The sequence below is a fragment of the Dromiciops gliroides genome, chromosome 5 (assembly GCF_019393635.1).
Source record: "Dromiciops gliroides isolate mDroGli1 chromosome 5, mDroGli1.pri, whole genome shotgun sequence".
Classification (NCBI taxonomy): domain Eukaryota; kingdom Metazoa; phylum Chordata; class Mammalia; order Microbiotheria; family Microbiotheriidae; genus Dromiciops; species Dromiciops gliroides.
In genome coordinates, this window is record NC_057865.1 from 92,349,178 (window position 1) to 92,371,426 (window position 22,249).

Below are 22,249 nucleotides of genomic sequence, written 5' to 3' on the forward strand. Positions count from 1 at the left end.
AAAGAGGAACCATTATAATAGTTTATCCTCTAAAATCCTCCTCAGAAACCTCTTGGTGGTCTGGAGATTACCTTGTGTTCAAGGCTCTGCTGACTCAGGCTGGTCCATCCGTCCGGGTTCAGGATTAGAACAAAATGAAATCCTTGAAGACCAAACAAATGGAAGAGGGGATGGCCAGGGAGAGCCAGGCTTCTATTGATTACTGCTCTGGGGCATACTTTGAGACCTCGCGCTGCAGGCTCCCTTTCTTTCCCACTTTTGTTGTCGTGGTTATTTTACTTTGAGATTCTTGACCTTTGGTTCCTCCAGAAGAATTTTGCCGTCATTTTTCATTCCTTAAAGTAAGTCTTTAGTAGTCTGATCAGCATGGCACTATGTGAGTAAATTAACTTAGGTAATATTGTCATTTTTATCATATCCATGTGGTCCCCACCCTGAATAATGACTATCTCTCCAAATTAAATTTATCTTCATTTCTGCCCAGAGTGTTTTGTTTTTGTGAGGGAATGAGGGTTAAGTGACTTGCCCAGGGTCACAAAGCTAGTGTCAACTGTCTGAGTTCAGATTTGAACAGCTCAGGTCCTCCCGAATCCAGAGCTGGTGCTTTATCCACTGCGCCACCTAGCTGCACCGCCCTCCCCCCCCCCCCCCCCCCCCCCCCCCCCCGCCAGTGTTTTAGAGTCATATTTACATAAGTCTTGAATGGGTCTTGGTAAGTGGACTTCCAGATGTTTTATAGATTTCTGTAGTCATTTTGAATGGAATTTCTCTTTCTACTTGCCCTGCTCTATTTTGTTGGTAATATTTGAATCATAGGCTGGAAGGAACTTTAGGGGCCAGCCACCAGTTTCAACCCCCTCAATTTTACAGATGAAGAAATTGAGAACTAGGGAATTTAAGTAATGTGCCCAGGGTCACAGGTAGTAAATGTTTGGAGGGTTTATTTTATATCCTTCTGCTTTCCTGAAGTGAGTTATTGTTTTGATTATGTTAGCTTAATTTTACAGTTCTCTAAGTAAACCATCATATCATCTGCAAAAATAATTTTATTTTCTCTTCGCCTATGCATATTCCATCATTTCTTTTCCTTGTCTTATTGCTACGGACGGCGGGAGGGGGATATTTCTTAAATTATATCAAATAATAGTAGTTTGAACATCTTGATCTTATTGGAAAGGTCTCTATTTACCATAATAAGGAAGGCTCCATTTATTCTTGTGCTTCTTAATGTTAGTTTGGGTTTGTTTTTTGGGGTTTGGGTTTTGTTTTTTAATATTTAAGGGGTGTTGTATTTTATTTAAAAACAACTTTTTAGGAGTAGCTAGGTGGCGCAGTGGATAAAGCACCACCCCTGGATTCAGGAGGACCTGAGTTCAAATTCGACCTCAGACACTTGACACTTACTAGTTATGTGACCCTGGGCAAGCCACTTAACCTTCATTGCCCCGAAAACAACAACAACACACGCAAAAAAAAAAACCCACAACTTTTTCCGCATCTCAAAACTGGTATTCTTATTGCTTTTGTTATTAATGTCGTCTATTATATTTATAGATTTCCTTACATTGAACAATCTCTGAATTCCTTATTTAAGTCCAACCTTGGTTATGATGTGTAATTTTTAAAATATGTTGTTCTAGGGGGCAGCTAGGTGGCACAGTGGATAAAGCACTGGCCCTGGATTCAGGAGGAGCTGAGTTCAAATCTGAACTCAGACACTTGACACTCACTAGCTGTGTGACCCTGGGCAAGTCACTTAACCCTCTTTGCCCCGTCAAAAACAAAAACAATAAATAAATAAATATGTTGTTGTAGCATTTTTGCTGAAACTGTTTAGTTTTTTAACTGTTCGATATTTTTCAGGTATTCTGTTAGTTCAGTAAGGCTTTCTACTTCTAAGTTATTTATTCTCCATCAAATTATTTCTTGATCCAGAGATCTTAATTCAATTCTAATTACATTTTAAAAATCTCTTGCTTCATTTTTCTTTCTTTCCCTTCCTTCCTTCCTTTGTTCCTTCCTCCCTCCCTTCCTTCCCTCCTCCTCTCCCTTCCCCCTCTCTCTCCCTCTCCCCTTCCCTTCCCCTCCCTCTCTCTCTCTCTCTCTCTCTCTCTCTCTCTCTCTCTCTCTCTCTCTCTCTCTCTCTCTCACCCAGGCTGGAAGTGCAGCAAGCCACTCAAGGGCCCAATCCCACTATTGATTTGTATGGAAGCTTTGACATACTCAGTTTCTGACCTGGATCACTTTGCCCCTCTTTTTGCAATCTGGTTGCCCCCCCCCCCTCCAGTCAGTGCAGAGACTTGATCAACTTCAGTCTGGCTGTAGCCCAGAACCTCCAAACTCAAATGGCCCACCAGCCTCAAAATCCCCAATAGCAGGGATGTACCACCACTCTTGTGTAATGATTGGAATGATGCCACCTGCTGGAGACTCACTGTAGAAGAGATCCGCCCATGAGGTAAAGGTCTTTGAGGGCAAGACCAGGAGTCTTTTCTTTGGTGTCAGGAAGTGACGTTTGCTTGTGGGAGGAAGAAGGGGGGAGCCTGGCACTCTGACTCTCTCTCTTTCCTGTGGACTCTGGCGGAGAGGGGAGCTAGAAATTCGCTCTCCCTTTAATAGATAGATGAATGTAGGCCTTTCTCTCTCTCTCTTTACCAAATTCTTATTCTCCTTAATAAATGCTTAAAAGCCTAACTCTTGCTAAAGCTTATAATTTATTGGCGACCACTCATTAGATATTTTTGACAGTTTGGCTAGAATTTTAGCCTTAACACTTGACTCTTGTTTCATTTCTTCTAGCTATTTGTGTAGTCCTTGTGGCCAAGTCATTTTTCTTTTAGCTTATGGATTTGCTAATGCTTGTGTGGAGTCACTCTTTTCATTAATGCCTACCTCTTGGGTTTCTTTTAATCCATAATATTTCTTCATTGCAACTGGAGTTTTCTTTTATTTACTCATCTTTTCCCTGGCATGGCTTCTCTTTTATTATTCACAGGCTTTAGGTCCATTTACCATGACTTTGTAGGACTTCTCTGGTGGAAATTGTCTCCTAGTTTTCACTGAATTCTGGACTTCTCTTCTTTCAATTCTTAACTGAGTAAAAGAGCTTACTTTTGTTATTTTTTGTTTTTCTTTTGCTAGATTTTTATGTAGGAGATCTGGGCTCCTCTTTAACCTTCACATTACCAGCTTAACCATATATATGAGATGAGGGAGTAGGAAGTGGGCCTGGGGCATCAGCAGGAGGTGGTCTGGCCAGCCCAGTCCTGAACAACTCCAATACCTCCTGAGGGGTGGGGAGAGAACGGAGAGGCGGAAAACAGACTCTATAATACTTAACAACATAAATATATTCAACAGCTTGGAAAGTATACTTGACAAAGATGCAGTGTTGTTTCAGGGGACACAGTTCCACTTCTCTGCTCCCCCCCAATCCCCATGAGGGATGTGTGTGTATGTGTGTGTGTGTGTGTGTGTGTGTGTGTGTGTGTGTGTGTAGTTTGAGCTCATCTTTGCAGCACATGGCATGGATGGGGAATCCTGGGATCCAGCTTTTCTGCTTAGCATTCTGTTGTTAGCAAGTAGCTCTGACTGTTGTTTTCACTTATATAAAGGGGAGGGAGTGAACTCTACATCAGTCCCTAGAAAACAGAAGCCTGGTATTGCCATTCCACCCAGTCATTTCTAACCTAGCCTTTCAGTTCAAATTTCTGACAACCAGGAGGTATGCCACGTCCTCTCTGTCCCTTTAAGTCTTTGTGGAATCTCCCCTTTGCTTCTGTCCATTTCTTAGTCCCAAGCAGACAGCCGAAGGCTGTTGCTCTGCATAGTCAGGGAAGACTGAAAGGTCAGATCTGCTCATAAAGGCAAATGTTAGTACTGCACCTTCCCTCTTTCACATTCCACTGACTGTCTTATTTGGGGGTTCTTTTTCCCCTTTAAGGCAGTCCTTGACGTTAATTTTAACCAGAGGTCATTCATTCAACAGCTACTTAATGAGAACCTACTACTACCTACAAACAGGCAGTTTTCCATTCATTTAGTTTTTCCATCTGGATTTTCCTCTTTTGAGGAATCATGGATCTCATTAAGGAGGCTCTGTAATGCTCAGGGGCTTGATACAATCAGCACAATATCTGCAAAGAGGATGCTATGCCATTGGAAGGTCAGGCCATTGAGTTCATCTATTAGTTCATGTATCTGGGACTGGCACTGCTCATGGGAAATGAATCTGACCCAAAACTGAATAGGAGAAAGAAAGCAAATTGGAGTGAATGTAGGAAATTGTGCAGTGTTTTTAATGCTCCCAAGCTGCTCCCCAGCACAAAATAAAACAAGAAAGACATCTGTTAAATGCAACCATTTTCCTGGTGATGCTTTATAACTTGTCACCACTCTTGGAATGCCACAATCTTCAAAGGTTCAAAGTTATGAGTAGCACAAAGGCCAAGCAAAGGGGTGGGTGTGACTCCCAACATATTTCTAATGATGACTGATGTGCAAGAATAGGTAGGTCACAAGGGATAACATTCTGATTGGAAAAGGAGATGGGTTGATGATATAGTGAGGAGGGTTAACAAAAAGATGGCTGGCGTGCTGGACTAGTACCCATACAACTTTTTTTTTAAGCCCCAAACTGGAGGGAAACTTCTAGCATGTTGGGTAGAACCCCTATGGAGGTCTATGGGAGAGCATGGACAGAATGAGAAGGCCCAGAAAGGCTATGAAGAAAATAGACATATGAATGGATAAGACCACTCATATATTGAAGTATACTGTGGGCAAAGCACTGAAACATACAAAGATAACTAAGACCTGGTCCTCATTCTCATTAATTTACAATCAATGGCAACTAGATACCCATGTGATATAGGGAAGAGAAACCAAGCATTCATTTTTTTCTTTCATTTAACCAATCTTTGTAAAACACCTATTACATAGGAGGAATTATCTAGGATATGAACTTTGCTCTCAAGGCATTTATAATTGAACAGAAGGACAAGAGCTATTGAAAGAATTGATGTCAAAGGGGGTGAAATGGTGGGAATAGAAGTGGGGCACAGTGGAAAGAGCCTAGATTTGAACTTGAAGGACTGGGGGGTTTAAATGCTCCCTGTCTTACAATTTGAGTGACCTCCAGCAAATCACTTCATGTCTTTTAACCTCAGGTTCCTTAAATGGAGGGGTTGAATTAATGATCTCTAAGGAACCTTCTTGCTTCAGATCTATGATCCCGGGTGCCAAGGAGAGGACACACAATGTGGGCACACACGATGTGACTTCCTTGGGCAACAGCCCCTTTCCTTTTAGGGTAGCCCTGAAAACAACCTCCCCTCTTCCCTTCAGTCCAGATACAGGCTCTCAGAATAGACCTGGGAGGCTGTTTGATCCTCCCTCTTCATTTTGGAAATGATCGCTGGGGTGTGGATTGGGGGGGGGGAGGGGAGCAGGACCTGGAAAGGTCACACAGCTATTTCTGTGGCAGACCTCCTGACTCCTAGTTCAATGGGTTTTCTTTTCCGGAGAAGGGCCCTGGTGAAAGCAGGGTCAATGGGGCAGCCCCGGGCCCTCCCCTGCAAAAGACGTGCCCAGATGGCAGGAAAGCACTCATCGTCACTAATAGGTCGCGGCCCAGGCCAAGCAAATCTTTTGTCCCACTATCGGCTCTCAATCAAACCCTGGCATCAGCAGGGCCCTGGCAGGGGCAGGCTGCCGACGAAGCACTAGCTCTAAAGCCCTGGGGGCCGGGTCATTGTCCCGAGGTCCCAGGCCCTGAGACGGCGCCTCCCCGCCCCTCTATATATTGGGGCGTCCAACTACCCGCACGTCGCACGTCACGGCGGACTCTAGGGGTGCATCTGGGGCTCTAGACAGCTGTAGGAGGAACATGTCGCAGTATTCCGGGAAAGTGAGTACAGACTGGGGCAAGCAGGCGCTGTGCCAGGGCGGAGGTGGGGGGAGAGCAGGCGGAGGGGAGGGGGGAGGTTGAGAGAGGCCAGCCTAACTGGGGAGAGAGGGAATGGGGTTGGAGCCCAGAAAGTGGGGAATGAGGTTGAGGCTGGTTCTTCTGTAGTCTGCTCTTGATGCAAATAGAGTGTCGCGCGCGCGCGCGCGCGCGTGTGTGTGTGTGTGTGTGTGTGTGTGTGTGTGTGTGTTCAGGAAAAATCAAGTACACATCAAATTTTTGTAAATCGGGTCGCATTTTAAATGCTGTAGAGAAGTCCTCACTCTTAAAAAGGAAAACTTTTGAATAGTGAGGAATCCTTGTGTAATATGAACAACCACCCTCAGCCCCCAGCCCCCCAGTTCAGAGTTTTTTAGACTTCTAGTAGGCTGACCTCCTGGGTGCAGATCCCTCCCCTATCAGTTACTGCCCATGTGACCTTGGGGAAATCGCTTAACTTCCTTGGGTCCCACCTTCCTCATCTGTAAGATGAGAGGGTTGGACTAGTGATGCCCAGCCTCGGTTCTAGGAGTCCATCTGGTCAATTCAACTTGACCTAGGACAGGTTTGTTTAGGGAGCTGCATAGGAAAGAACAGTTGGGTCTAGAGTTAGGAGATCTGTGTGCCCCTGTTGGAAAGTCACTTCTCTGGGCTTCGGCAGCATAAAGTGACCATTTAATAAATGCTTGCACAGTTGACTTTGTTTGCTTACTCTGCCTTTCTTTGTATTCCCAGAGCTTAGCACAGTGTCTAATGTGTATGTAGCAGGTCCTTAGTAAGTACTAGTTGACCCACCTACTGGTTTGTACTATGAGGGGTTGGACTATAGGACTAAGATCCCGTGGACCTTTAGTAAGTGACCTATACTCATTTGTCTACTTTGTCTTTTCCTTCTTCTAACTTCTACTTTCTACCTCCTTTCCCCCCTTCCCCTCTCCAAATCATTGATCACATTCTATGGTTTAAAAATTGATCGCAATAATTCATAGCTCCACCAACAATGTATTAGTCGGTCTGACTTCCTGAAACTGGTCCAACATTGACTATTTTTGTCTTTTGTCATTTCCCCCCAATTTTCTGGGCATAAGGTAAAACCTTAAAGTTATTTTATTGTGTACTTTTCTTGTTAATGATTTTTATCCATCTTTTATGTATGTCTTGATATTTTCTATTCCTCCTTAAGAAACATTTTATTCATATCCTTTATTCAGTGATCTACTGGGGAGAAAATTCTTGCTTCCATTCCCTAATCTGACCCATTTTCCATTAAATTTGCAGATAATTTTCTATGAGGGCAAGTACTTCACTGGTCGGAAGCTGGAGGTCTGTGGGGACTGTGACAACTTCCAGGACCGAGGCTTCATGAACAGGGTCAACTCTATCCGAGTGGAGAGTGGTGCCTGGATTTGCTTTGACCACCCAGACTTCCGAGGGCAGCAGTACATCCTGGAACGTGGAGAGTACCCTGACTTCTATCGCTGGAACGGTCACAACGACCACATGGGCTCCTGTCGGCCAGTGGGAATGGTGAGTGCCTGTCGCAGCTTTGCGAGTACGGCTTCCTAAGCCCAAAGGTGTTAGCAGATGCACGCCCAGTGTGATTTCCCAATCCTGTGGTGGAAGATGATGGCCGGCCTTCCTAGGGTCTTCTCACTTAAATCAACCGTCTTAGCACATGCTGTCCAGCTGTGAGTCTTGTGTCCTTGGAATGGGAGCAAGAGGATTTGCCCAGCTGAGCAACCCTGAGCTCACATTGCCTGAAAGCCCTGACAAATCTCTGGGGATCAGGGGCCCTAGAAGCCCCTCTGTATGTTGGATCCTCTTTTGACCCAAAACTGCTGCAAAGCCAGCTGCACTTTGGCAGCGCCAATGGTTAAAAATGATTTCCCAGCATCTCAGCAAGGCCACGGCTGTTGGAGAAAAGAATGAAAATTGTTGGCACCAAAGTCAGCATAATGCTATTTATATGAAAAATATACTAGGTATTTTGTGAATGCTGTTTTCACAAAAAATATCCATGGGGCCAACTTGCATCACAGATTCATGTGCACCCGAGTCCAGAGCTTCCCAAAGGAATTTACTCTAACATTGAAGGACCCTTAGGGCCTGGATATTGGAACAATGTTCTCTCTTTTTCCTCTGAATATGCACATTATCTTACAAGGATATGTATTTCCTGCTCCAAGTGAATGGTGATGCAAATCCCAGTGGTGGCTTCAGCAAAAAAAGATGTTTCTTTATTGCCTATTTTATATTTTTGGCTTTGGGTTGGAACAAAAGCTTTCTATTCTTTTTTTTAAAATTTAAACAATCCTGGGCCCAGTACGATGGGTGGTATGTGGCCTTCTTGGGAAAACAGAAAGGGACATGTGCTGGTTACAACACCACTAATAATTCACATTTTACTTGATCCTGATCTTGGCAAGACACTTTCCTCACAAAAGCCTGGTCAGGTCAGTACTGTGGTGTTAGTGATGAAGATGGTGAACTTGACAAATACCAAAAAAAGACCATTTTTATATTCAAAGTGGAACAGAAAAAGATTATATATGTTAAACTTGTACATTTTACTAGGGAAGAAACTAAGACCTAGAGAGATTGCGACAGTCATATAAATAGTAAGAATCAGAGCCTATTGATTCCAATATGCACTGCTGTGCATGAGTGTGTGTGTGTATGAGTGTGTGTGTGTATATGAGTGTGTATGTGTATGAGTAACACATAAGAGACAGATCCCTTGACTAGAAGTTGAGAAACCTGGGTTCTAATCTTGTTTCCGGTACTCATTTGCTGTGTGACAATGATGATGGTGGTAATAGTTAACAATTATATAGCACCCTGTGCAGGGTACTGTGCCAAGTAACCACTTACATTATTAACTTCTTTGATCCTCACAACAATCCTGAGAGGCAGGTGCTATTATTATCCCTATTTTACAGATGAGGAAACTGAAGCAGAGGTTAAATGTGTAGTCTTGAGTTAGTCTCTTGCTTTCGGTTTCTCCCATTCATAAGACTAGGGATAATTCTCTGGGGGCAACAGTGGGTACTATAAGGAACAAAGAAGATAATATGTATGAAAACACTTTGAAGGGCAGCTAGGTGGCACAGTGGATAAAGCACTGGCCCTGGATTTAGGAGGACCTGAGTTCAAATTCGACCTCAGATATTTGACACTAGCTGTGTGACCCTGGGCAAGTCACTTAACCCTCCTGCAAAAAAAAATATATTCATAAGAAAAAGCAAAAAGACCAAAATAAGATATTAATAATATCACCACATTTGACTTTTTTAAAAGTGAGGCAATTGGGGTTAAGTGACTTGCCCAGGGTCACACAGCTAGTAAGTGTTAAGTGTCTGAGGCCAGATTTGAACTCAGGTCCTCCTGACTCCAGAGCTGGTGCTCTATCCACTGCGCCACCTAGCTGCTCCCACATTTGACTTTTTAAAGCACATTTCCTTCTCCTGAAGGCTCCTACAACACTTGCTTTATTGATAGCAGTATGTGGTAGAAAAAGCTTTAGATTGAAAGACAAGAGGTTCTGTCACTGACAAGGTCACTGTGTGACCCTGGGCAAGTCATCTGCCCTCTCTGGGCCTTATTTTCCCCATCTATCAAATGAGGAAGTTGATATAGATCATCTATACTTATTGCCTAGGTTCTTGGTTGGGGAGGGAGGCACCAAAAACAAACCCAAACCCTAACACCTTCGCTGTTTCTTTCTTATCCTCTTTTCTTCCGCAAATACTTCTGACCTTGAAGCATGGGGAACACTACCGCTTGGAAATCTTTGAGGGTTGCAACTTCACAGGTCAGTGCCTGGAGTTTACAGAGGACTGCCCCTTCCTTCAGAGCCAGGGCTGGGCCAAGAACTGTGTCAATGCTGTCAAGGTGTACGGGGATGGAGCGTAAGTACACTAGAAACTGAAAGATCTGAAGTCTGGTTATTGCTTTAGCGGCTCCTATTGTGTTTGGGGGTAGATGAGGATCTTTGGGGTAGGGGTTCCCAAGCTGGGCAAAGAGGTTGTCGTACCCATAGAAAGAGTAGGTGTTACTTGAAGGGTTCACCCAGGCATTATTTTCCCTTGTTTGGATCACTTGGGCTACTCTGACAACCTTCCTGCTCCAGTGCGTAAAATTCCACTATTAGCAAGTCATTCCTTTGGTTGAGACATACCCTGATAAAGTGCTTATCCTCTTGAGAGAAGAACACATTAAGCTGGTATCAGTCATCCATACCTTCCTGGGAATTGTCCTTTCCAAAGGGACAACTAACTGAAGCCAAGTCTTGATGATAAGGAGGAGAGATGAATCTATAGCACAGGCCAGTGTGAAATAAGGGCCGTCCCGAAGAGGAATTTTGCACTGGGGGGGACAGCATAAGGGCATTGAATACCTTGGCAGAAAAGAGGGGATCAATGCCAGGACAGAGCAGGAGGTGACTCACTGAAAGGGAAGAAAGATGGGAAGACACTAGAATACTGTCCTGCTTTACCTTTTGCCTCATGGCTGGCCAGAGAAGGTAGGGAATTCTTTGCAAAGCTTTCTTTGGGGGGCTGAAATTGAAAGTGATGACCTTTTAGAAACAAGGAAGGAGGCTTCAATACATGGGAGAAATAACCCACACAATTATACACAAAGAATATTACCCTCTTAGAGCAGGAGTTCTTAAGTTGGGATCCATGGACCTCAAGGACTCCATGGATGGATTTCGGGGGCTCCATGAACTTGGATGGGTAAAAAAAAAATCACCTCTTTATTTTCACTAACCTCTAAGGGAAATTTAGCATTTTACCTTCAATTATGAATGGAGACAACAAATATGATTCTGAGAAGGCTTCACCAGACTGCCAAAGGGTTTCATGAAACAAAAAATGTTGAGACCCCCCCTCTCTTAGAGGGAAGATGTCATGTGTATCAGGTTAGCAGGGAGTTGGGGCAGACAGGGACTCCAAGGAAGGTATCTTACATTCCAGAAGCTCTCAATTCCTCATTGTTCCAGCTAACCAGGTTGGATAATGTCAGATGAATGTATGCCTACAAATCTCTGTACTATGGCTGAGCAAGGTGGCGGCTGGCTTCTCTTGGACTTCCTCCTATCCAGCAGAAGTTAATGGCAAATGAGCCCCTCTCCATACTCAAAAGATAAAGTATTGTGTATAGTGGTGGGGAAAGGAAGGGTTGGATACTGTTGCATGCGCTAAGTGATAATTACTTCCTGGGGACAACATACCTCATCAAACTGTGGATTGGATAGACAGACAGATGGGTGATATGTAGAAAGATAGATAGATGATAGAAAGAAAAATAGATAATGGATGATAGCTATATAGAGATGATAGAGATAGGTGATAGATGATAGACAGATAATAGATAGATAGATAGATAGATAGATAGATAGATAGATAGATAGATAGATAGATAGATAGACAGATTGTTGTTTGTCCTTGGTTCTTGAGGAGGACCAATGATATCCTGAAAGTGATGTTAGATAGATGATGGATGATTAACAGACAGATAGATAAATAGATAATATAGATGATAGATAAAGCCTTTATTGAATGCTTGCTTTGTGCTACATATTGTACTATATACTAAATATAAACACAAGCATGCCAGTCCCTCTCCTCAAGGAGCTGCCATTCTAACAAGGAAATAGAACATGTAAAGGGGAAATAGAAAGTGAAGGAAGGAACAGGGACAACATATGTCATGGAGCAGGCCAAGAGGTGGTGTAGCTGCCTGGTCCCTGGGAATTTAAGGAAAAGATAAAATAAGAATTTGGATAGAGAACCGGGAAGGAAGGAGGAAAGGAGGGCTTTTTAGGCATAGAAGGCATCTTAGGTATTGACCTTAGGGTAAACCTAGGAGGCTTTGAATGGAGTTAGGGTCTTTTCTTCTGTACTCTAGCCTGGGCTCCTGCACCATCCCCATATGTGTGACTACCCTGCCCAGAAAATATATATCCAATAAGCCTGTGTGCTATAATACCTAAAATTCCAAGCCATTTCTTTGGCTTAGATTTTCCTATAAAAATGTATGTGCCCTTGAAATCAGAACATAATTAAGCTGATATATATCAGTCATCAACACCTTACCATAATTTGTACTTTCTAATACTATGGAAGGAACATCTACGACCTGTGATACCAATACAAGAGGCATGGGGAGGAAGGGATTAGCAACTAGGTAGTGTAGTGGATAGAGTACTGCACTTAGCATCTGGAAGACTTGAATTTAAATCTTGCCTCAGATACTTACTTATCTCTGTAACCCTGAGAAAGTCATTTAACCTCTCTCAGTCTCAATTTTTTCATCTCTAAAATGGGGATAATAGCTCCTACCTCACAAGGTTGTTGTGAGGACCAAATCAAATAATATATATGAAGCACTTTGCAAACCTTCAGGTTCTAGCTACGATTATTATATTAGTTCATTGGCTTAAGGGAAGTTATTGAGAGTTGCCAATATCTAGGAAAAATCATCTGCCAGGGTAGGACGTAAAAATAGCTGGAGAAGAGACCTCCCAAGTCACCAGGGGACGCCTGCCCCTGTTTTCTTTATCTTGTCAAGTCTAAGGAATTTCCAGATGGCAAACCACGCTCACCACAAGAACTGGTGATGGCCTCTCCCCACTACCACCCAGGTGAAATAGCTTCCTAGACCTACTCTGAAGCTCAAGAGTAAGGGAAAGAATGGAAGTGGGTTTTGAGGGTGAGTGGGGAGAGATGGCTTGAAAAGTAGCATCGTGGGATAATCAGAGTTCTCCAAGGGACCTAAGAGGTCATGTAGCCCAACTCTTTCACTTTACAGATGAGGAAAATCACACCCATGGAGATGAAGTGAGTTGCCAAAAGTCACTCATTAGGGGCAGAACTGAGACAAGAATTTAGATCCAGGGTTTCTCAATCCATTGTTCTGTTAGGGAAAGCAAGAGATGACTCTGAACCAGATATTCTGAATTCTAGACCGGACACTCAAAATTATTGAGTATTCTTTTTAAAAGTCACATAACCTTTGCTTTGAGTATTCTTCAACATGGTTCCCTGAAAGCAATATATGCATAGAATCAGAGTTCATATGTCAGGAGCCTTGGAAGTTAAATCCAACCACCTCATTTTTCAGCTGTATAAACTGAGGCTTAGAGAGTTGAAGTGTTTTGTCCAACTCACATGCTTGTTAAGTAGCCAGGATTTGCACCCAGGTCTCCTGACTCCCTTTGGAATGGTCTTTCCTTATGAATTTTAGGAAAGCATTTTAAAAAAATGTCTCATGATATTCTTATGGACAAGATGCAGAAATATGCACAGGGGTCCAGCCAGGAAGCCAGATCCAGCCTGGGGCCTGTTTTTGCAATAGTCCATGAGCTAAAAATGTTTTTTCCATTTTAAAATACAACAAAACTTAATTTTTAAATGACAGAACCATTCTTAGGTCTGAGATATATAAAAACAGGTAGTGCCTACAGGCCATACTTTGCCCACCACCTCTTCATTACTGTATAATGGGGTAGATCTGGCTGGTTGAATGAACAGACTCAAAGAATATTGGTCAATGGATAAAAGTTCACTGTGGGGTGGCCAAGGTGGTAGAGTGGGTAGAGAACTAGGCCTGAAGTCAGAAGACCTCAGTTCAAATTCAGCCTCAGATACTTACTATATGGTCCTGGGCAAATCGCTTTGTTCCTGTTTGCCTTAGTTTTCTCATCTGTAAGATGAGCATAAAAATAGCACCTACCTTCCAGGGTTGTTGTGAGAATCCAGTGAGATAATAATTGTAAAGCATTTAGCACAGTGCTTGGTACATAGATAGCATTATACAAATTATATATAAATATAATATAAAATATATATATATAATATTATATACATGTTAGCTATTATTATTAGGATCAGTCTGGAGGGATGTATCCCATGGAATACCATAATGTTCTATGCTTGGCCCTGTTCTGTTAAATTTTATCGTTGTTATTAATCAATGATGGGGACAAAGATATATAGATAGCATGTTTATTGAATTTATTAATAATATAAAGTGTGAATGGATAACTAGTAATTGAATGTCAGCATCTGGATGTAAAAAGACCTGAATCAGTAGTGATAAAATCAAATATAATGAATATTGAATATAACAAATAAGCTGTGTACAAAATCGAATGTAATGAAATTCAGTAGAGACAAATGTAAAGTACAATACAGGTTCAAAAAGTCAGCTTCAAAAGTATGGAATAAGGGGGCTATGGTTAGCTAGATAGCTGTTTCTAAGGAAGAAATGAGGACTTTTAATGACCTACAAGTTCACTGCATCAGCAGTATGATGTAGCTACTAAAAAAGCTAACATGATGTGAATGGAATGAGAGTATTCAGAACAAGAGATGGAATAATCCCACTGCACTCAGCATGGGTCAGAGCACATGGGGACTATTGTGTTCAGGTCTCCATAAGATGAATGATAGAAGGAATCAGGAATATTTATTTGGGAGAACAGAAGTTTTAGGAGGACTGGGATAATGGCTTTCAAGTATTTGAAAGGCTTTCCTATGGGGGAGAGATTAGACTTGGTATGTGTAGCCCTAGAAGGGAGCTACCAGTGGATGAGGGGGTGGGGGCAGTTCAGAGAGGCAAATGTGGGGTCAATATAAGAATGAACTTGTTATCAATTAGGGGTTACTTGAAAATGGAATGAGTCATCTTGTTAGGTAGTGAGGACCCCATCACTGGAAATGTTCAAGCAGAAACAGGACACTCATCTGTCAAGGATGCTAGAGAATGGGATAATTGGACTAAGTGATCTCTTAGATCTCTTCCTTAAATAAATCTAATGATTCTAAGGCATAATATTACCATTTGATCAGGGCAAGGCAATGATGTCTCCAATGATGTCCTCTTTCCCCTTTTCAATCTCCCCTTCAAAGTGTGGAAGTGTGCCCAGCAGGAGGACTCCCCCTTACTACTGAATTCAATGTCCTCAACACCTGACCCCTTAGGAGAGGCAATTGTGAGGGAGTCCATTTCTTTCTTTCTTTTTTTTTTTTTGCAGGGCAATGAGGGTTAAGTGACTTGCCCAGGGTCACACAGCTAGTTAAGTGTCAAGTGTCCAATGCTGGATTTGAACTCAGGTCCTCCTGAATCCAAGGCCAGTGCTTTATCCACTGCGCCACCTAGCTGCCCCCCCATTTATTTCTTAATACAAGATTTAAGGTCTAACACCCCCCCCCCACACACACACACACAAAGAAACTGGATGTGTTATTCAACTTAGCAGACTTTTGAGGGAATTTAATTACAACAACAATGTCCCTGAATTCCGTGTGAGGAATGCATTGCTTACATTCTCCCCTTCTCTTTGCTTGTCTTCTTCCCCCACACTATCTCACTGTGTTTTCCTTTCTCTATACTGATCTCTGTGTTTCTTTCTGGCTTTGTTTCTTTATCTTTCTGAAGCTCTGTCTCTTTTTCTGCCTCTACTTCTGGCTCTCTCCTCTCTCTTCCTCCCCATGAGGTAGCCTATACCCAGAGGTGATGGAGTTTAATTCTTCAGGACTGGAATTATCTAATTTGCTAGGGATATTAATTAGTCAGCTGAGCAGCATTTTTTAAAAGCCACCTCTATCACCGGGCCCCATACGGAAAGCAACTTGAGATTCCCCCATTGATTGTCTGAATGAGCCACCAAGAAATGATGTAGAAATAAATGGATTAAAATTTATTCAAATGAACAAAAAAGCTCTCAAAACCTGGCACAGGCGAAAGGGTCAATCTGGAAAGAAATGTCCCACAGGGTAAGCCCCAGAAGGGGGTGGGGGGGTCTCTCGGGTGCCAGAGATATTTTTTCCCCTCTGGATCAACAGAAATGAATTCCAGGAATGACATCCCAGAAGGCTGGACTCCTGGGAGAGCTCAGTATGGGAAATGCTTTGCTCTGGCAAACACTTTGCTAACCATTCTTTTCCTAAACTGCCCCCTGGGATAGAGCACTGGAGGATTCTGTGCTGGTGGGTAAACTGGGGGAGTTAGCAAAAGCAAAACAAAAAAAATGGGCATATTTGTAAGAGCTTTGGCTTCTAAGATGAAGTTCTGGTGAGGATGCTCCAATGTCTTCTGTTTGGCAGCCTGGGGGAGGGGCGGGGGAGTGGACCGTGAGTATCCCAGCTCCAGGCTGCCCACCCTTGGCTCTTCTAACCACGATTCCCTCAAGCCCAGCTCCAGCCTCTTCACCAACAGCGTCCTGCTTTCGCGAGGCTGGTGTCCCTTCCCCCAAACTCCCTTTTCTTCTTCCAATCCCTTTTCTATCCATCCTCCTTACTCTCTCTTCTCCCACCCTTCCCCCAACCTCCCTCTTTTCTTTTACCTCCCCCTATTAATCATAGGGCCATTTGTAACTTGGGGGGAGGGGGGGAAGAGGAGGAGAATATGGTTCCTTCAGGTTCCAGCCCAGTTCTCAACGCACTTCATTCACCTTGAGAGCCATGCTCTGTCTCAGGGCACTGCTTTGGACATTCCCACATTAAGCACCCCCCCATTGGTTCATTGCAGGGGAGAAGGGGATAAAATGGAGTCCTTTGGGGGTCGCCCAAAGCCTGTGGTCGTGGGTGGACTTAGGGCTTATGGAAATGAGATGATTGCTCTGGCTTAAGGCCGGGGAATGCAGCCAACTCCCTGTGAGCTCTCCCCACACTGGAGCCCTCTGGTTATTCCTTGCTTGATTTCTCTCTGTCTCTGTCTCTCTCTGTCTCTGTCTCTGTCTCTGTCTTCTCTCTCTGTTCCCCCTTCCCCTTTTCCTGCCTTTCTTCTTTCCATCTCTTCTTACAGATGTCTGAGTCGAGAAGGTCAGTAATGCCCAAGAGAGCACAGGTAAAGATGATGAGAAAAATTTCTCCATTACAGTTTTCTGTCACCATAAGCAGCTTCCTCAGGGCCAGTATTCATGGCTTCTTGTCCCTGGTGGGTTGGAGGACAAATCCAGTGAGACTGGTGGAGTAAGTATTACACAGAAGTAGTCAAAGGAAGGAAAGTTAAGGAAACCTAGATTTTTGTTACCATCCTTCATCCACTTTCCAAATTCCTCTCATCAACCCTGGACAGCTTGGAATACAGAGGAAAGGGACTGGGTTAAGAGTGAGAAGACTTGGGGGAGGGGGGGAGAAAAATTTGAAACTAGAAATCTTATAAAAATAAATGTTAAAAAAACTATCTCTACATGTAACTAGAAAATAATAAAATACTTTTATGGTTTAAAAAAAAGTGAGAAGACTTGAGTTTTAGTCCAGGTTTAGACCATTAATTAGCTTTGTGACCTTGAGCAAATCATTTTCTGCTTCCTCATGTGAAAATGAGGTTGGACTAGTTAGGCTCTAAGGTTATTTCCAACTATAAGAGTCCATGTTCTAAAAGATGGTATCCACTGTTTATCCAAGAGCCAAAGGTATTTGGGAATTAGTAGGTTCAGTGGGTATGTATATGAGAGTGAGACACAGGAAAGTGGTAGAGGCTAGAGAACTGTATAATGTGAGAACTGAGAAGCAGCTTAGAAGTCATCAGTTCCAAATTCACCCCATTATAGGTACATGTTATAGGAAAGAACACTGAGGCCCAGAGAGGGTAAGTAACATGTATCAGGAAGTAGTTGATGAAGACAGTCAGTTCTGAGGAAATTCATGAAGTAGGCAAGGTCAAAATTCATTGGCTCCAACTCATTCCCTTCTGGTCCCACACCAAGGTACCTGATAGCCTCATTGTCACTCTGGTGGCTGCTTGGGACTTCCCTCCTTCTGTTTCCCCAGTATGCGCTATACTCTAGACCTTCCCTTTTTTCTCCCTCCATCAAAACTTATTGTGCCCCCTCTCCTCAAGGCACTGATGTCTGCACTGGGATATAATGTTCTAACCAGAGAAAATGACCCCCTGCTCTTGTTAGCTAATGTTACCCCAGAAAATCAAGGAACATTAAAGACAGGATTGGGGACATCTCAGAAGAATGTTGAAATCCCTCCACAGGAGTGGCTGGCAGGGATCCAACCCAGTGGGTAGGGTTGGTTCTGAGTGAGTCTGGTTGGAGAGAACATGACAAAAGTGAGAAGAGTCTGAGCCTAGGGCCCTGTCAGGAATCCAATTAAATGGTAAAAGTCACTACCAAGAAACTATTGGCCTTCCCAATTACCAACCTATACACACCAACCTCTGACTCTGACTCTATCTATGTGGGCAACTATTTAGCCTCCCTAAACCCCAGGTAATTCTCTAAGATTTACCTAGTCAGGTATAGGCAGTCTCACTCAACAAAATTCTAGCTCTTTGATATGCTGACTATTACTCAACACCTACTTACCATGTCATTCCCAGTTCTGTGTTTGATGCTTTGCTGGAGACACGAGTCCCTGCCCTTGGAATTTTACAACTAATTGGATAGAAGAGTTTTACACTGATAAAATAATTAGAGAAAGGAAAAGTTAATAATCAGGTGCCCAAATGTGTGGCACTGGCACAAAGTGGTATGGAAATCCAGGAAGGAAGCAGATTAAAGGAAGGCTAGAGAAATCAAGGATGGGTATGTAGAAGACCCAGGAATAGGGAATATCATCTGAGTTTCAGATGACTTGGGGGATGGGAGGGACAGTGTGCCCCAAAAGGCAACCTTTGAGTTTGCTTGGCAATGAGCTCAGGAGAGTTAAGAACTGAGGCATCACAGTACAGTGAAAAGACAATGGATTTGGGGTCAGAGGTACCCAGGTTCAAACCTGACCTCTGCCATTTACTACCTGTGTGACTTTGGGTAAATCATCTAACTTCTCTGGGTCCAAATTTCTTCATTTGTCAAATGAAAGGGTTGGACTCAATGACCCCTAATGTCTTTTTCAGCATGAGATCTGGGATCTTAAAATGTTGTCTTTCCCTGTCCTGGTCTGGGTTTTCTTGGTCTAGGACTTTTCAGTTGGTACTGTACAGCTGTATCAAAGGGGAATCAAATAGGACAAACGAGTGTGAAAGAATGACTACCAGGCTACAACCACCCTCTTGTCTGTACCCTCATGTGCTCTGACCCTTCTACCTCCCTGCAGACTCCGTGTGAGCTTTTTGCCTATTAAGACCCCCTTGCCTTGAGGCTAAGGGTCTTAGTTTTCCCTCTTTCTCAAATTTTCCATCCTTTCACCACCCACACCTGTTTCCTTTGTCCTAGGTGGGTGCTTTATGAAGAACCAAACTACCGGGGTCACATGTATGTGGTGGAGAGGGGAGATTACCGAAGCTTCAATGACTGGCAGGCCCACAGTGCCAATGTTCAGTCCCTTCGAAAAGTTGTCAACTATTTCTAACTTGGACCAATGCTTCTGCTACCATCTGGGATGGATGGATCTCCAAGGGAACACCGGAGAAGTGTCCTGGTCTCCCCAAGTCAACACTCCCAGGAGACAATGGGGAATAAAGGCTAACGAGTTGAATGGGGTTTCTGAGTGTTTTTCTCTTCTGGGTAATAGAATCCTTTGAGAGTAAGGAAAGTGTAACCTGGCTCATAGACAGGTTTGGGTACCCTTTGGGTAATTGGAGGCTCCTCTCTTCCTGTCTCCCAACCATTTCTCTTCCTTTACCCTATGTGGCCAATCTCAAGCATCTTCTATATCCTTAGCTCTGCCCTGTGTCCTATGTGCTGCTAAGAATCAACCTTGGAGAAGAACAGATTCCATTTCTTAGGCCCTTGTCCTCCAAGGAGGTGACTGACACTGCAGCTGGGTCCCTTGATATAGATGCAGGACTGGGAATCAATTAACCAATGAACAAGCATTTATTAAGTGCTTTGGCAGTCTGAGGATCTATAGAATTATGCTTTTAAATTCATATATAACAACAATTATATATGGGGATATATGAGTTATGCTTTTCAATACATATGTAACAACTACTACTCCGGCCTGAAAGCCTGGTGTTACATTTAAATCCTTCTCTGGGGTTCTCTGCTACCTATAAAGGGAGTTTAGGGGTGTCTAGTCTCTACATCATTGGTTCAAGCCCCTACCAATTGTGTTCTTCTAATTTAGGGGTCCCTTGCACACCAATTGCGTTCTTCCAGTTTAGGGGTCCCTTGCATACCAATTGTGTTCTTCCAATTTAGGGGTCCCTTGCACTCCTGTTCCATTTGACCACTTAACAGTCAGATGAGCTTTTATAAAGGAATATTTGCTTCAAAAGTATAGCAAGAACAAATACACAGACAATCCCCTTTCCTACCCCAACACCCAAGGTGGGGTATAATTCTCGGTCTCTGGGAAGGAGATGGAGATTAGGTTCACAGTTTAGTTCTGTTCTTATGTAGCATGCCACCCCTGCCCCAAGTTGCAGGTCCAGTTCCTAGTGCCCCTGATATGGGCAAACTAGACCTTCGCCCCCTGGATGCTGCCAGGAAGAGAGAGAGAGAAACACTCTCCCAGTCTGATAGTTGTAAAGGCACAGCCTGTTCAGGCTATGTTCCCACCCACACTGCAGAAGAATGCAGAATGTTTTCTCCCAGAAGCAGGTCTCTGGCATTTCCCCATGGGTGCCTCCATCCTAGGTGATCTGGGCATGCACAAAGCACAGTCCCATTACACATGAAATAATGTACGGGGGAATCACTAAGGCAGCCTATCATGTTGAAACACAACTAACACAATATCTAAAAAAAAACCTCAAAACAAGCTCCCCAACCCCCCACCCCGTAAGAAACCTTGAACTGGAGGATCTCTGAGGTCTCTTTGAGTTCCAGATCTATAAATCACCTCATTTTACTGAGGAGGAAACTAAGGCATAGACAGAAGAAACTTGTCCAAGGTCACAAAAATAGTAGTGTCAGAGCCAGAACAAGAGCCAGGTATCCTGACTTCCTGCACTTCTCAGAGTTTTTCCAGTAGATGATAGAATCTTTCCTACACATCTGGTGATTGCCTGTGGAACTGAGAACTGGGAAGCACTGCTGTATGTATGCATCGGGGATGGGGTGAGGAAGGGCAGCGGCCATGAAGCTGGGACAGAGGAGAGGGTATGGGATGGTGCTTAAAAGAAATCTGGGTGGATAGAACACCAGCCCTGGATTCAGGAGGACCTGAGTTCAAATCTGGCCTTAGACACTTGATACTTACTAGCTATGTGACCCTGAGCAAGTCACTTAACTCCAATTGCCTCACCAAAAGAGAGAGAGAGAGAGAAGAAAGAAATCTGGGTTAAGATTTAAAGCAGGAAAAGTTTCCAGAATGTGTTGAAGCCCTGAGTCAGCAGTGCCAGATGTGGCTTTCCGGCTCAGCCAATGGCCTGACTAAGGGCTTTCCGTAAGCTGGGTTTTTATCAGCGTGGTTTATCTTGGTTTCAGTGTTTATAAAGGAGGCCCCTCTGAAAGTCTGGAAGAAGGCCCCAGATCATTGTTAGAACTTGGGTTCATAGTAAAACTCTGTGTGTGTGTGTGTGTGTGTGTGTGTGTAGAGGGGCAAGAATCAAGTATGAGAGATTGAAACAATGCTGATGCAGGGTTGATGAAGCTATAATGAGAGAGGGTTGGGAGAGGGTCAGTACCATTAATGAGTGGAGGGCATGAAGGTGGTGGTAGGAGAGAGGAAGATGCAAAAAGCAAGTTGGAAGCACGGAATGTTAGAGCAGGAAGGGACCATAGGTCATTTAGCCCAAACTTTATCCTTTTACAGATGAAGAGCCTGAAATAAAAAGAGAATGAGTGAACTGATTCCAATTGTCCGGCTAGTCTGTCAATCGGCAAGCATCCTCTTAGGGCTTGCTATGTGCCAAGTGCTATACCAAATGATAGGGATGCAAAGAAAGGCAGCACACATTCCAGTGTGGGAGACAATGGGTCCTTACAAGAAATAGATGCAGAGTAGATGAGGGTAATAACAGGAAAGGCATCAATAGCTAAAGGATTGGGAAAGGCCTCTTAACAACAGGGCAATCTGAGCTGAGTCTTGAGGCAAACCAGGGGAACTAAGAGGTGGAGGCAAGGGGCTAGAACAAATAACGGGATGGCTGGTACAAAGTCAGATAGAAGAAAGATGGAATGAAGTATTAGAAGAATTGCAACTTGGCCAGTGGATCTGTATCAGGGTTTGTGGAAGGCAGTAAAATATAAGAAGTCTGGAAAGGTAGGAGGTGGATAAGTTTTGAAGTTTTAAATGACAAAAAGAGATAATAGAAAGCCACTAGAGCTCATGGAACAGGAGGGGGTGGGGGTGGTGACTGGATCAAAGCTATACTTTTTAAAAAGTTTTAAATAATATTTTATTATTTCCCCAATTACATGTAAAATACCATTTTTAGCATTCTCTTTTTTTA

At 43.4% G+C, this 22,249-nt stretch overlaps 1 protein-coding gene across 2 annotated transcripts; it reads left to right on the forward strand.

Annotated features, from left to right (window-relative positions):
• Positions 1-5,532: 5,532 nt before the first annotated feature.
• CRYGN (crystallin gamma N) lies at positions 5,533-19,373 on the forward strand. Of its 2 annotated transcripts, XM_043968433.1 has the most exons (5): positions 6,739-6,796; positions 7,223-7,471; positions 9,707-9,852; positions 16,757-16,798; positions 19,122-19,235. In XM_043968433.1, exons 1-4 carry the CDS (start codon positions 6,755-6,757, stop codon positions 16,779-16,781), a joined length of 462 nt encoding a protein of 153 aa, XP_043824368.1. In that variant the 5' UTR covers positions 6,739-6,754; the 3' UTR covers positions 16,782-16,798; positions 19,122-19,235. The 2 variants fall into 2 exon arrangements, with proteins under 2 accessions (XP_043824367.1, XP_043824368.1); XM_043968432.1 differs by lacking the exons at positions 6,739-6,796; positions 16,757-16,798 and adding an exon at positions 5,533-5,908 and having other exon boundaries at positions 19,122-19,373.
• Positions 19,374-22,249: the final 2,876 nt, after the last annotated feature.

Bases quoted from the DNA above. Each gene is read 5' to 3' on its own strand.
- CRYGN (XM_043968432.1), top strand. From the start codon at position 5,888: ATGTCGCAGTATTCCGGGAAA. The intron at 7,472-9,706 runs GTGAGTGCCTGT...CTGACCTTGAAG, and splicing joins CCTGTCGGCCAGTGGGAATG to CATGGGGAACACTACCGCTT. The intron at 9,853-19,121 runs GTAAGTACACTA...CCTTTGTCCTAG, and splicing joins AAGGTGTACGGGGATGGAGC to GTGGGTGCTTTATGAAGAAC.